The 13,322-nt window shown below is 33.0% G+C and overlaps 1 protein-coding gene across 2 annotated transcripts in view; it reads right to left on the bottom strand.

Annotated features, from left to right (window-relative positions):
• LOC111707808 (uncharacterized) overlaps positions 1–3,557 on the bottom strand; it is a 37,739-nt gene extending 34,182 nt beyond the window's left edge. Inside the window, exons 1-2 of one of the 2 annotated variants that reach the window (XM_023480967.1) lie at positions 3,488–3,557; positions 1,001–1,092 (exon numbers count right to left, since the gene is read on the bottom strand). In XM_023480967.1, coding sequence (XP_023336735.1) covers positions 1,001–1,033 — 33 coding nt within the window. In that variant the 5' untranslated portion in view covers positions 1,034–1,092; positions 3,488–3,557. The remainder of the gene's footprint in view (positions 1–1,000; positions 1,093–3,487) is intronic. The other variant, XM_023480969.1, reaches the window with a different exon arrangement.
• Positions 3,558–13,322: the final 9,765 nt, after the last annotated feature.

Raw genomic sequence — 13,322 nt, 5'->3', positions numbered from 1 at the left:
CTTAGCCTGTATTTATCCGTAATGATGGTTGATGTATAAAGGAGCCTAAAGCAATCCCTAAACCTTATGATTTGATTGATTGGATTTAATTTGATTTGATGGGTTTTTTACTTATTCAGCCTTCGTTGGTAATTCGGGGTATCCCCTATAGATAAGTACTCCTACTTGCCGGATTTGGGTATATACTCATTTTACTATAGGTAACCGGTAATGTTACTTTGTCTGTGCACAACATCCCCCTACTGAACTTTTGACCTACTACAATATCGGACCCACGCAAGCTGTATATTTTTGTAGTATTTGAGGTTAGTTTAGAAAACTTCTGGGCGGAGCGCCGCGGCTAGGACAGGCTAGGGGGCCGAGTGCTACGGCCACAAGTCCATCTAGCAGCTGTAAAACCACGTGCTAGTAGGTCGGATGTGTAGTATAGTGGATTTGGCGTAAGTCTGAAGTGGAGTATAGCGGATTTGCGTAGGTCAGAAGAAAACCCTGTATAGAAACTAATCTTCCTTAATCTTTATATTTGACCATGTTCATTGCTCATGGCATCGTAAGATTTTTACAAGTGTAAAAATTTTGACACGTGACGAATAGGCCAATAGAAATAAAGTCCTCTAAAATTACAGGGTGTCCCAATAAACATGGAAATTGAGAGACATCTTGAATATCGTCATTGATTTCGACAAATGATTAAAGACAAAGTGCAAAAAAAAACCATTGAAAGTCAAAAAAGCTTTTTAAAATTTGGTTTTTCAGTATTCCATGTTGTATCTGTGACGTAGCATTATAAAATTATGTTTACGAAATAATCCTGCTTGGAAAAAAGACGGTATAGAGGTCGTCATTTCATTCCCATGTTTATTGGTACACCCTGGATCATCGTGTCAATACCAATAGACCTATATCAGAAGGCCTAAATCCATGGAACTTATTTAATCCTTGGACTCGGCCAAAGACGACATTCCGAAATATTGAAGTCTTTCTCTTCTCCTTGTCCTACCTCTCCTGTGACTCCAGCCACTAGCTCTGTCATAGCAGTGTCCAGTTCATCAATAAACTCCTCTCTAGCATCCTCTATTTCATCGACAACATCTGAATCATCATTTCTAACAGACAGGGGGATTTTCAATGATTCGATCGATTGAAGCATTTTTTTCTTAAAATTAAAAAAAAATAACATTTTTACAAGTTTTGACTTATTTTGACTTGTAGCTTGCAGGACCAATAAAGCCCTAGACGACTGTCTTAAATGATTGCTTGTATTACTGTTTGTTTAACATTTAACGTAAAATCGGCTTTAAGCCAATCCAAGTATAGTCAAATTAACCCCAATATAATTCAATATGACACAATACAGTGATAACCAGAAAATAATGGAATAGAAAAACGAGATTATAGATATGCGATAGCGTTTTGATGTTTCAAAGCAAATATCGTTGCAAGTAACATCTCGAAGCACTTCTAAGTGAAATGGGTCTATTTACATTATTATTTCTATGTTTAATGTTTATTGAACTAGTTTAAGTCCTAACTTGAGTTTAAAAGTCGTCTTCCTGTTTCAGAGTTTTCTGGTTATCACTGTAGCGATATACCGGGAAATATTGAATAATTTATGAAAATTGGCTAGTTTGATTTAAAAACACGAGCCAGTGCAAATTATTTTAATAAGTAAGTATTAATTAAAATATTTAAATTGTATTTTAAAATGAATTTTATGCACCCATTCACATTATAGCAATGCTTTAGCGTTTTGATGTTACAAAGCAAACAATATTGGATAATTTAAGTTAATTAGCTAGTTTGACTTAAACCAGTAAGTGAAAATTATATAAGGTAAATTTTTTTTTTTTTAAATGAATTCTCTGCACCCATTCTCAAAATGGTGAAATTATAAGAAGAATTTGATTTAGAAACTTTTGAGAATATTCAATTTATACGTAATGGAAAGCAATAAATGCAATTAATTATTGCGCAATTCTGATCAACAAAACATGAGTTTAAAACAAACAATTTAAACTTTGTTAGTGGCATATTATAAACTGAACTTCACTAACATTTCCGTCTCAAATGCTAAGAAAATTGAATTTTAACTTAATTTCTTATTTTACTATACAGGGTGTCCCAATAAACATGGGAATTGAGAGACGATTTGAAAGTCGTCTTCGATTTCTAATATTTAATGTATAGCACAGAAGGTATAAAAATAAAGGTGTACGTCTTACGAGCTTTCCTTAATGTTGTCTACCTTTCGTATGTCTTTAAAAGACATTAGACTTTCAGTCTTTCGGAGAATTTTTATTCATCAAATTCAAATGAATTGAAATTTGTAAAATATTTTGCAATAAATTCGTCAATTTTGAAGAAAAAAAATGGTAGACCACATTTTGAAAATATCAAGAGCAGGTGTTTCCGATAGTTGTGTGAACTGGAATTATTGTGTTCAGGAAAAAATGTCCCATTGAGCGAAGACGATATAAAAGTCGTCACTTAATTCCCTTGTTTATTGGGACACCCTGTATTTATTTACAGCATGATGACCAAAAAGCTCTGGCGCTGTTTTAACTGAATAAGTGATTTAATAAGTTCCTATAAAATAAAATTTTTTGCTATGTAATGACAGAAATTTCACTGTAATATTGTCTCCCTATACCAATTTTACAATTTTACAACAAAAAATGTATCATATTAAATTGTTAATTAGATTAATAGCTTAACCACAAGAAACTTTAAAATTTGAAAAATTAAATAAAAATCTGTGGACTACGGAGATAATTTCTGTCCATTTCCGTTCTTGTCTCTGCTGCAAAAATTGAGAAGGCACAGTTCAAAATTATCGATTTTTAGTTGGAAAAGCCTTTGCAAAACAATTTCGTTGCACGCAATTCCGCGAATATTGTTTCCTTGTTCGCAATTATAGCTAAATTCTGCGCGATAAAATGGCGCAAGCGGAAGCAATCATTGCGCGCAATTCCGCTTGAAACCCTAGCTATGACATACCCTGCTGGATAAACTTAAAGAATTATGTATATTGACAGAGGTTCGTGTTTTCACAAACTTTTAGTTACTAATATAAACCTCTGGCTGATCTTCTTGAATTAGAGTGTGATTCCTGTTGTGTGCAATGTCCCGTAAAATTCCATAACAGAGAGAGGGGGATTGAATTTTGTAGATTCAGAAAAATAATTAAATTAGTATTTATCTAGGGTTAGGTTAGATTAAGGCACTTTCTGGGCCGAGCATTGCAGCTAGGGGGACGAGCGCTGCAGCCACATGTTTCACATTTAAGACCCCACCGTACCAGCTGCAAGTCTCTACGCAGGCATCCCACAGATATTATTTTTCTGGATCTACAAAATTCAATCCCCCTCTCTGTTTTGGAATTTTACGGGGCATTGCACACAACAGGAATCCCATTCTGCCTCTTTATAAGCTTGATTGAAAACATATTTAAATTTCATTTATCTTTTAATAATTGCGTGAAATTCACCTTGACCTAAATTATCCTGTCTCCTGTGACGAACTGAAACCTGAAAATTTCAGATAATGAAGAGAAGAAGCCAAATTAGTTTTAATGTTATTTATATGAAACCATTATTTTTTCACACTTCACCATGAATTCATTTAAATTTGGCTTGTGTGTCTGACCCTCTGCTTGCTTGGTCAAAACGGCGAAAATGATTGGGCGCAAGTTTTTATACAGTGAAACCCTTAATAAAGAATACATCGAAAGAATTCTTCAAATGTCGTATTCTTCAATTTCTGATAATAGAATGTTGCAGCTATTTAGTTTTTTTAATTAAATGATTATATGGAACTCTTTAAAACTGTTCCCGCATATTCATGGCTATTTATTTATTTTCGCCAAAACTGAAATTTACATAATATAGTATAAAACTCATCGAAAAATTGTCAAGACGACATTTGATAAATTCTTCCGATGTATTCGTATTCACTGTACCAACTCACAGTCACCCCCTCAGGAAAGGTTTACAAAAATGTCTTCATTTATCATTTCTAAAAAGCTCAAATAATGTATACAGAAAAATTCGCAAATTTGAGAACGATTAAAAATGGCAATTTGTCAAAGAAACAGTTAAAAGGCAATGTTGGTGGTATTAAGAAAGCTCTCTCAAAGCCTAGTGAATTTGAATTATGGAAAATATCAAGATAGATGAAAATCCCTTATTATCTTGTTTAACCTGCCTCTAAATCCCTTATTATCTTGTTTAACTTGCCTCTAAATCCCTTATAATCTTGTTTAACCTGCCTCTAAATCCCTTATTATCTTGTTTAACTTGCCTCNATATAGGTCACCACTACCAGGACTACCTATATATATAGATAAATACAGCTTAACCGCAAGATATATAGGTCACCACTACCAGGACTACCTATATATATAGATAAATACAGCTTAACCGCAAGATATATAGGTCACCACTACCAGGACTACCTATAGATAGATGGATACAGCTTGACCGTAGAATATTAATAAGTTGCTTTTAAGAAATTTAATTTTCAGTTAGAAAAACATGAACATACAGACTGTCCCACGAAAAATGACAGAAGCAAGACGACTTGAATGTCGTCTTTGATTTTTTATTTAATTTCCTGCATTTTTTTGTCAACTTAATTTTAGAAGTAAAATTCTAGACTTTGCTTGTCTGGGTGTCTGTTAGTTTGTTTGTAACTGATAATCGTCAAAACGGCTAAACCGAACGAGCCCAAATTTTTTTTGGAACCTCACATGATCCCAGGAATGATTTATAGATGGTTAGAATTAAAAAATTTGCCTCAAAAATTTGTCAAAATCAAATCTACTAAAAAACTATAACAGAACAACAATTAAAATTATTATATCAATTTATGCTATTGTTATGGGTATTATTTAGTTTCGCACGCATGATACCCATTTCAATAACATATATAGTTTTATTCAATTTTACTCAAATTATTAAAAGCAGGCCGATAAAGTTATTTTATCACCCTGTTGCAGGGTGATTAAGTAACTTTATCATCCTTCAATGAGACAAATTAGGTATGAAATTTGAAATTTTAATAGCAGGGTGAAAAACGCGGCCCGCTTATAGATATGATTCTATCTATCTATCTACACTGAACTCGGCCACAGTACAAATTTTATTTTGGTAATTTTTTCCATGGGCCTACCAGCTGATGTAGCAAACCGGACCCTAGATTTGTTGTGTTTATTTTAGGGGCATATTTATGTTTTTTTTTTTAATGTTTCTTTTATACAATTTTTTATTTTTTTTTATTCAAAATAGATTTTTTTTTGTTTACAAAGAATTAATATCTGAAGGAAAGTTCAGGGTCCAAAGACTAGGAAAGTTGTACAGCTGTGTTGATAAACAGTGGGCCCTGTGATATATGAACATGAGGTACTGCAGTGTAATATCTTGTGAAAATAATAATACCAGTCAAGATAAAATCTTTTTTTCGTTTCCGAAAAATGACCTAAGAGTAGCATGGGCGAAATTTACAGGCCAACCTTCCTCCTGGAATCCGAAAAATTGGAGTGTGATATGCCCAGACCATTTTTCTCCTGATGACCTTAATAGGGCTTCGAAAAGACTACGACCTGGAGCCATGCCATCCTCTAACCCACAGTCATTAGCAGTTCAAGGTAATTTGTGATTCAATTTTTGTTTTAAAAAGTTGGATAAATGTGAACTTTTTTTGATTTTGACGAAACATTAAATATAGATACATAGATACAGCTTGACCGTAGGATATATAGGTCACCACTGCCAGGACTACTTATACATAGTTAGATACAGCTTGACCATAGATTATTAACAAGTTGCTTTTAAGAACTTTAATTTTAGTTAGAAAAACATGAACATACAGACTGTCCCACGAAAAAAGACAGAAGCAAGACGACTTGAACGTCGTTTTTGATTTTTAATATAATTTCTTGCATTTTTTTGTCAACTTAATTTTATAAGTAAAATTCTAGACTTTGCTTATCTGGGTGTCTATTTGTTTGTTTGTAACCGATAATCGTCAAAACGGCTAAAACGAACGAGCCCAAATTTTTTGTGGGACCTCACATGATCACAAGTAAGATTTATAGATGGTAGAATTAAAAAATGTGCATCAAAAATGTGTCAAAATCAAATCCACAAGAAAACTATGACAGAGCAACAATTAAAAGTTATTAAAGTTTTAATCTGCTGCGAAATGTGAATTGTCCCAAGTCTGAACAATTGAAGAATAAAAGTTTTCATGATCACACCATTCCTCTGCATCGCAATATGATACGGGTGTCCCACAAAATCTGACAGAGACGAATCGAAAATCGTTTTTTAATCTTTGAAAAAATGTTACAAGTAAAATTCTTGAAAGAATAATGACACAATACCTTTTGTCGACTATTTACAAAATGCTTCCAAAATTACCGAAGATATTAAAAATTTCGATCAGATTAGATTATTTTGTTTCATTTAATACATTTAAATCTTAACTAAATTGTTAATGTCTCCTGTTATTTAATCTTCTGCACTGTCAAGTTAAATGGGACACCCTGTATCTTACCGGTATTTCAAGGTTAAAAAAGTTTGGGGGAGGGTGGGGTAAATGTTAGTCATAAGATAACCTGAATAACTAAAAACGTTCTTAAACGTTAAACTTTAATTAGAAAAAAATACAGACAGAGAACACAAATGTTAAAGAATTTTTGAAAATCAAGATAATATATTACTGAAATCATGGTTCTATGAGTAAAGGGTAACTACTACTGTATTATATTACTGAAATCATGGTTCTATGAGTAAAGGGTAACTACTAACTGTATTATATTACCGAAAGCATGTTGGTTCTATGAGTAAAGGGTAACTACTAGCTGTATTATATTACCGAAATCATGTTGGTTTGATGAGTAAAGGGTAACTACTAACTGTATTATATTACCGAAATCATGTTGGTTTGATGAGTAAAGGGCAACTACTAACTGTATTATATTACCGAAATCATGTTGGTTTGATGAGTAAAGGGTAACTACTAACTGTATTATATTACCGAAATCATGCTGGTTCTATGAGTAAAGGGTAACTACTAACTGCATTATATTACCGAAATCATGTTGGTTTGATGAGTAAAGTGTAACTACTACCGTATTATATTACCGAAATCATGTTGGTTTGATGAGTAAAGGGTAACTACTAACTGTATTATATTACCGAAATCATGTTGGTTGGATGAGGAAAGGGTAACTACTAAGGACTCTGCTGTAGAATCAACATTTGACATTTATAAAGACTAGATATTGGAGGGAGGGGTTGTTCAGCGGCTGTGAGCCTCACATTTCTACCTCTGAACCGCATAATTGACAAAATGTCATTTAGTCCCACGAAACTAGCTCTAGTAGCCTGGAATTTCATATTTCGAGCATGTGGCTCGAAGGTCTTTCTGCATATTCTGGGGCTCGGATGTAGAAATGTAGGACTCATTGGGACCAAGCAACCCATTCCTCGCTTTAATTGATTTTTATCTAGTTTCTCACTTTTAGTTTAAACATTCCCGGATTATTTTTTTTATTTTGATAAGTCAACCTTGAAAGAATTTGCCAAATAATGGTGATTTTGGATGACTGGTGTAAGTGACATTTAGTCTTGATAAATTTTTAAGTGACAAAGCTTGATACAATTAAAACATAGGCAATGGCTCCCTACGCCCGAAACCTGATTTATTTCAGTAAATATCAATTTGTTGAAAACCTTAAACTGCCCGAACTTAGATTTGTCAACCCTTTATGAAAAAACTTGAGTTAGAATCAGAACAAGAACTTAAAAAACAAACTCGGTTTCGTTTACTGTTCACTCTTAAGTTTCCGTCAATTGCCCAGAAAAGTAAGAGACGAAACTGAGTCTCCTAGAATTTTCAAAAATTTCCCAAAATTTTAAAACTTTATTTTTCCATTTTTCTAGCCTAAAGTTTTCTGCCCCCTGCACTGAGTGGATATGAATCTATCCGATGACCTTTAAGTTTTTGTTACATTAATCCAATATGGAGAATGCATAATTTTTACATTTACCAAAGACTAATCATACAAGAGGCCCAATCGAGCATGAATAAATATTCAACACCAAAATGTCCAGGATATTCTTCTACAAGTGAACTCCTACTCAAAAATTTTTAATAAAACTTTTTTGTTGTAAAATGTTTCATTATAGATATTCAAATATGGGAATTACGTGACAGAATATATGCACAGTGGTCGGCGTTTAAATCAATACAATGAAGACGACTTTCCTAAATGGAAAAAAGTCCTCCAGTACGCTTAAAGGGACTGTAAAGGAAAAATGAAAGGGGGTATAGACTGAAAGCTAATCACTTAAGCTCTTGATTGCGACCCTATGAGAGTTATATCTGATTGGTGGGAGTTCTTGTGACGTAATACGGACTTAAAAATAATATTATCAATTATATCTATTAAAAATAAAAATAACAATTATAAAATAATGATGACTTAAGTTACAATTAGGTTTCTCTGGTATATCTTTGTTTTCAGATTGGTTGCGCATTTGCTGAAAATGATCTGTTTAAACTTACTACAGTCAAATGTCGTATTCGTCACTTTCTGATAATGGAATGTTGCAGATATTTAGTTTTTAGTTAAATGATTATATGGAACTCTTTAAAACTGTTCCCGCATATTCATGGCTATTTATTTATTTTCGCAAATACTGAGATTTACGTAAAATAGTATAAAACCCATTGAAAAATTGTCAAGACGACTCCTTTTTTAACAGACTCCGTAAAATTTCGAAAACCTCCATTCCGTTAATGGAACTTTGGCCAGCCCTACTAACTTATCCCAACAAAACATGTTGACTAACTTATCCCAACAAAACATGCTGACTAACTTATCCCAACAAAACATGTTGATCCCAACTTATCCCAACAAAACATGCTGAATAGCTTATCCCAGCAAAACATGCTGACTAACTTAACACAACAAAACATGCTGACTAACTTAGCACAACAAAACATGTTGACTAACTTATCCCAACAAAACATGTTGACTAACTTATCCCAACAAAACATGCTGACTAACTTATCCCAACAAAACATGTTGACTAACTTATCCCAACAAAACATGATGACTAACTTATCCCAACAAAACATGTTGACTAACTTATCCCAGAAAAACATGCTGACTAACTTATCCCAACAAAACATGCTGACTAACTCATCCCAACAAAACATGCTGACTAACTTATCCCAACAAAACATGTTGACTAACTTATCCCAACAAAACATGCTGACTAACTTATCCCCACAAAACATGTGGACTAACTTATCCCAACAAAACATGCTGACTAAGTTATCCCAACAAAACATGTTGACTAACTTATCCCAACAAAACATGTTGACTAATGTACTACTACTGGCCAAGGTACTTATGAAAGGAAAGTTAATTGCGGTCGCGTATACTCTGCATACATATTGAAAGTGAAACCAGTTCTCTCTGGGCGGTTGTTCGTTTAGTATCCGAGGAGGTTGAAAGTATTAATTTTGATAATGCAAATAATATTTTCCTATGACCAAAATATTTCATTGATTATTTTTGTGAAGATGGATCCCATGTCAGGTCGTGATATCCGTCTTGTGTTTACTTTTCCGCCCAAAGACAGTACACTGCAGTACAAAAAATGCGTACACCTCTGAAAAAAACTTTCCTTGCATTAGTACCTTGGTACTGGCAAAGATTTCCCTAAATAGGTCATCCCATTCAAATTAAAAGTTTTAAAAAATTCCCGGGGTTATTTCGATTGAGTCAATCAATATGTGAGGGCAAACCAATTAAGGGGTTCATGAGTTATGATCGGATATTAAGTAGAAAAACGAACACACGTATATTTATAGATTTAAATCTAATGTTTTCTAATTCTATTTATCAGTTATATCTGAATCACACTCCTCTGCCGCTTTAGTAATTGTCATGGCGGTACAGTCCAAAGTAGGACTGCTAAGGTTGGCCCAGCTCGGATATTCAAATGTACACCAGTGGGACGTGAACTATTGTCATGGCGGTACAGTCCAAAGTAGGACTGCTAAGGTTGGCCCAGCTCGGATATTCAAATGTACACCAGTGGGACGTGAACTATTGTCATGGCGGTACAGTCCAAAGTAGGACTGCTAAGGTTGGCCCAGCTCGGATATTCAAATGTACACCAGTGGGACGTGAACTATTGTCATGGCGGTACAGTCCAAAGTAGGACTGCTAAGGTTGGCCCAGCTCGGATATTCAAATGTACACCAGTGGGACGTGGACTGTTGTTTCTGATTAAACATATCTTCAAGTCAGCTGGAGGGCACTTTAATATAAAGAAGTAAACCAGGAAATCGTGAAAATGTTGTTATAGTCTACTTTCCGTCTTTTAGATAAAAGTTTACATAATTTTGTTCTATTTTGTTCTATTTTGTTCTATTTTGTTCTATTTTGTTCTATTTTTTTTCTATTTTTTTCTATTTTGTTCTTTTTTGTTCTATTTTGTTCTATTTGTTTCTATTTTTTTCTATTTTGTTCTTTTTTGTTCTATTTTGTTCTATTTTGTTCAATTTTGTTCTATTTGGTTCTATTTGGTTCTATTTGGCTCTATTTGGTTTCTATTTGGTTCTATTTGGTTCCATTTGGTTCTATTTGGCTCTTTTTGGTTCTATTTGGTTCTATTTGGTTTTATTTGGTTCTATTTGGTTCTATTAGGTTCTATTTGGTTCTATTTGGTTATTTTTGGTTCTTTTTTGTTCAATTTTGTTCTTTTTAGTCTAACAATAGTTTTCCTATTTCACAGTTTTAGGGGTCCCGCTGGTTAATAAAACCATACGTAAGTAGTAAATAATTTTAATTTAAAGAATGTTTGACATATTGCTTACAAATCATTAAACAATAAATACCTTTAGCACATTAAGGTGAATCTGTTGAAAACTAATTAATTTAGTCCTCAGCATCTATAGTAATTAAAGATAATTAAGATAATCACCCCTGTGTTAATTATCCATCTGTTGATGAGGAATCTATGTATACTAAACTTTACAAGGATTTATGAAAAATAACATTTTCTATAAAATTCTTAAAATTTTTAAAAAAAGATGACATTAATGTTTTCCGTAAAAAAAAATTTAAAAAAATGTTATTTACCCCTGTAAACACCTGTAAATGTATGAAAAGGAGTGTAAATAATTTGGTATTTCCTAATCTCAGCCCCCCCCCTTACACTCACAAACACCCATCTTTCTTCCTATTAATTTTCCCCTCGATTTCCCTGATTTTATGGGGATATTTTATTCCCCCGGCTGGCCTATTGAAAACCAACTAAACTTTATCGTTTACAGAGGGTATATCGGAAAGAATGCGAAATAAATTATTTCGTAAAATTAGGCGTTTACGTGATTCAAATTGACTAACTAAAAAAAGTACAAAAAATAAACGTTTATTATTCTACTCTGCTCTTTTGTTTACAATTTTCTCTAATGTTTTGATAAAAATAGTTTCTAAGTCCCAACGTAAACATGTTTAACACACACTATCCACCCTTTCTCAAAGTAGTGCTTTGGTTTGTATTAAAAAATACTTTTTAACACGTTCGTTGTTAGTTCGTTTTTAGTTCGTCTTTAGTTCGTTTCTAGTTTATCTTCATTTTTTTTAGTTCTTTTAGTTCGTTTTTAGTTTGTTTAAGGTTTAATTATAGGTCGTTTTAACTTCGTTATGAGCTCGTTTTTAGTCCGTTTTAATATGTTTTTTGTTCCTTTTTAGTTTGTTTTTAGTTCGTTTTTAGTTCGTTTTTAGTTCGTTTTTAGTTCGTCTTTAGTTCGTTTTTAGTTCGTTTTTAGTTCGTTTTTAGTTTGCTTTTGGTCCGTTTATAGATTGTTTTTATTTCGTTTTCAATTCGTTTTTAGTTCGTTTTTAGTTTGTTTTTGGTTCGTTTTTGATTTGTTCGAACTGCAAAGATAAACCACCGCTTGCAGGGTGCAGGCCCGTAAGCAGGATTTTTGCAAGGGGGGGGGGTGCAAGGTTTTTTTTAAAAAGCAATGCTTGGTTTGTTTTTCCGGTGGTATATGGTTTTCTTTATTACATTGTCAATGTACGCTATATAGACTAACTTTTTAACAAGTGTATTTCAGCTTTTAAGGGTTACATTTTAGTGTCTGAAACTTTTCAGTTTACATTTACAATATACATAAAAAGTAAATGAATGGTACTTTAGCTTAAGGAAGAAATTCATTATTTAAAATCAAGGCTTCTTGTCCTCGGCCTCATCATGATATTATGAAGATGAATAAAAGATAAAATTTCTAATATTTTGTTTAAAAGAGTTCATTTATTGACATTGAGACATTGAGACATTCTTAGTGAATTTTTGAGTACTCAAAAAACCCCTTCTACTTTGATAAAAATGACAAATATCCTCGCTTAAAATAATGTTTTTGAAACTCCCAAAAATGGCTATTATAATGAGTAACACACAATAAGATTATAATTTGGGTTGGGAAGGGAATCAACTCTTGCTTGAGCTATATTATTGGTAACTAGATTTTAGAAAATTATGAGAAACAATTTCTTTTATATGGGACGGGGGGGGGGGGGTGCAAATTCGTCATTGCACCCCTCTTTCAGGGGTGTGCAAATTTGTCATTGCACCCTTGCACCCCCCCCCCTGGTTACGGGCCTGATTTTTTTCCATATGCAAGCTAAAAAGTATATGTTTCAACAAAATCAATACGCATTTATAATGCTATCAAATAAAAACATTGAAAACTGAACTGAACCTTAAAATTTTTGAGTTTTAAGAAAATACTTGAGACTATGTTCTGTGGTTGTATAAATTTCGGAATCTATGTGTACGTTTTAATAATGTAAAATATTGGATATGAATCCTATTATTATAAGGATCCGTGAAGAAATGGACTTTTCATGTTTTTATAAGAAAATATATTTTTTTAATCTTGGTATGTTGAATTTAGAATAGAATTAATCTCGGTATGATAGTTTTAAGATAGACTTTATCTTGGTATGTTGGATTTAGAATAGACATAATATTGAATATGTTGGATTTAAGATGACTTAATCTTGATATCTTAAAATCTGTCCGCACAAAAACTGATTTGTCTGTGATATTAATAATACAATGCATGTTCTGCAGTGTCTGTGACATATTTAGTCGATGGGTCTCTCAGTAATAATGATATCTGACACTAGTAGGGCGGCGGTTATATACTAATGATGTTATTATTAGCGGTTGTAGGGGTTAATTTCTTATACCCCCCCCTCCCCCTTCTTTAACTTATAGAGAACCCCC

The sequence above is a fragment of the Eurytemora carolleeae genome, unplaced genomic scaffold, assembly GCF_000591075.1.
Source record: "Eurytemora carolleeae unplaced genomic scaffold, Eaff_2.0 scaffold715, whole genome shotgun sequence".
Lineage (NCBI taxonomy): Eukaryota > Metazoa > Arthropoda > Copepoda > Calanoida > Temoridae > Eurytemora > Eurytemora carolleeae.
This window is presented reverse-complemented; position numbering and strand designations above follow the sequence as displayed.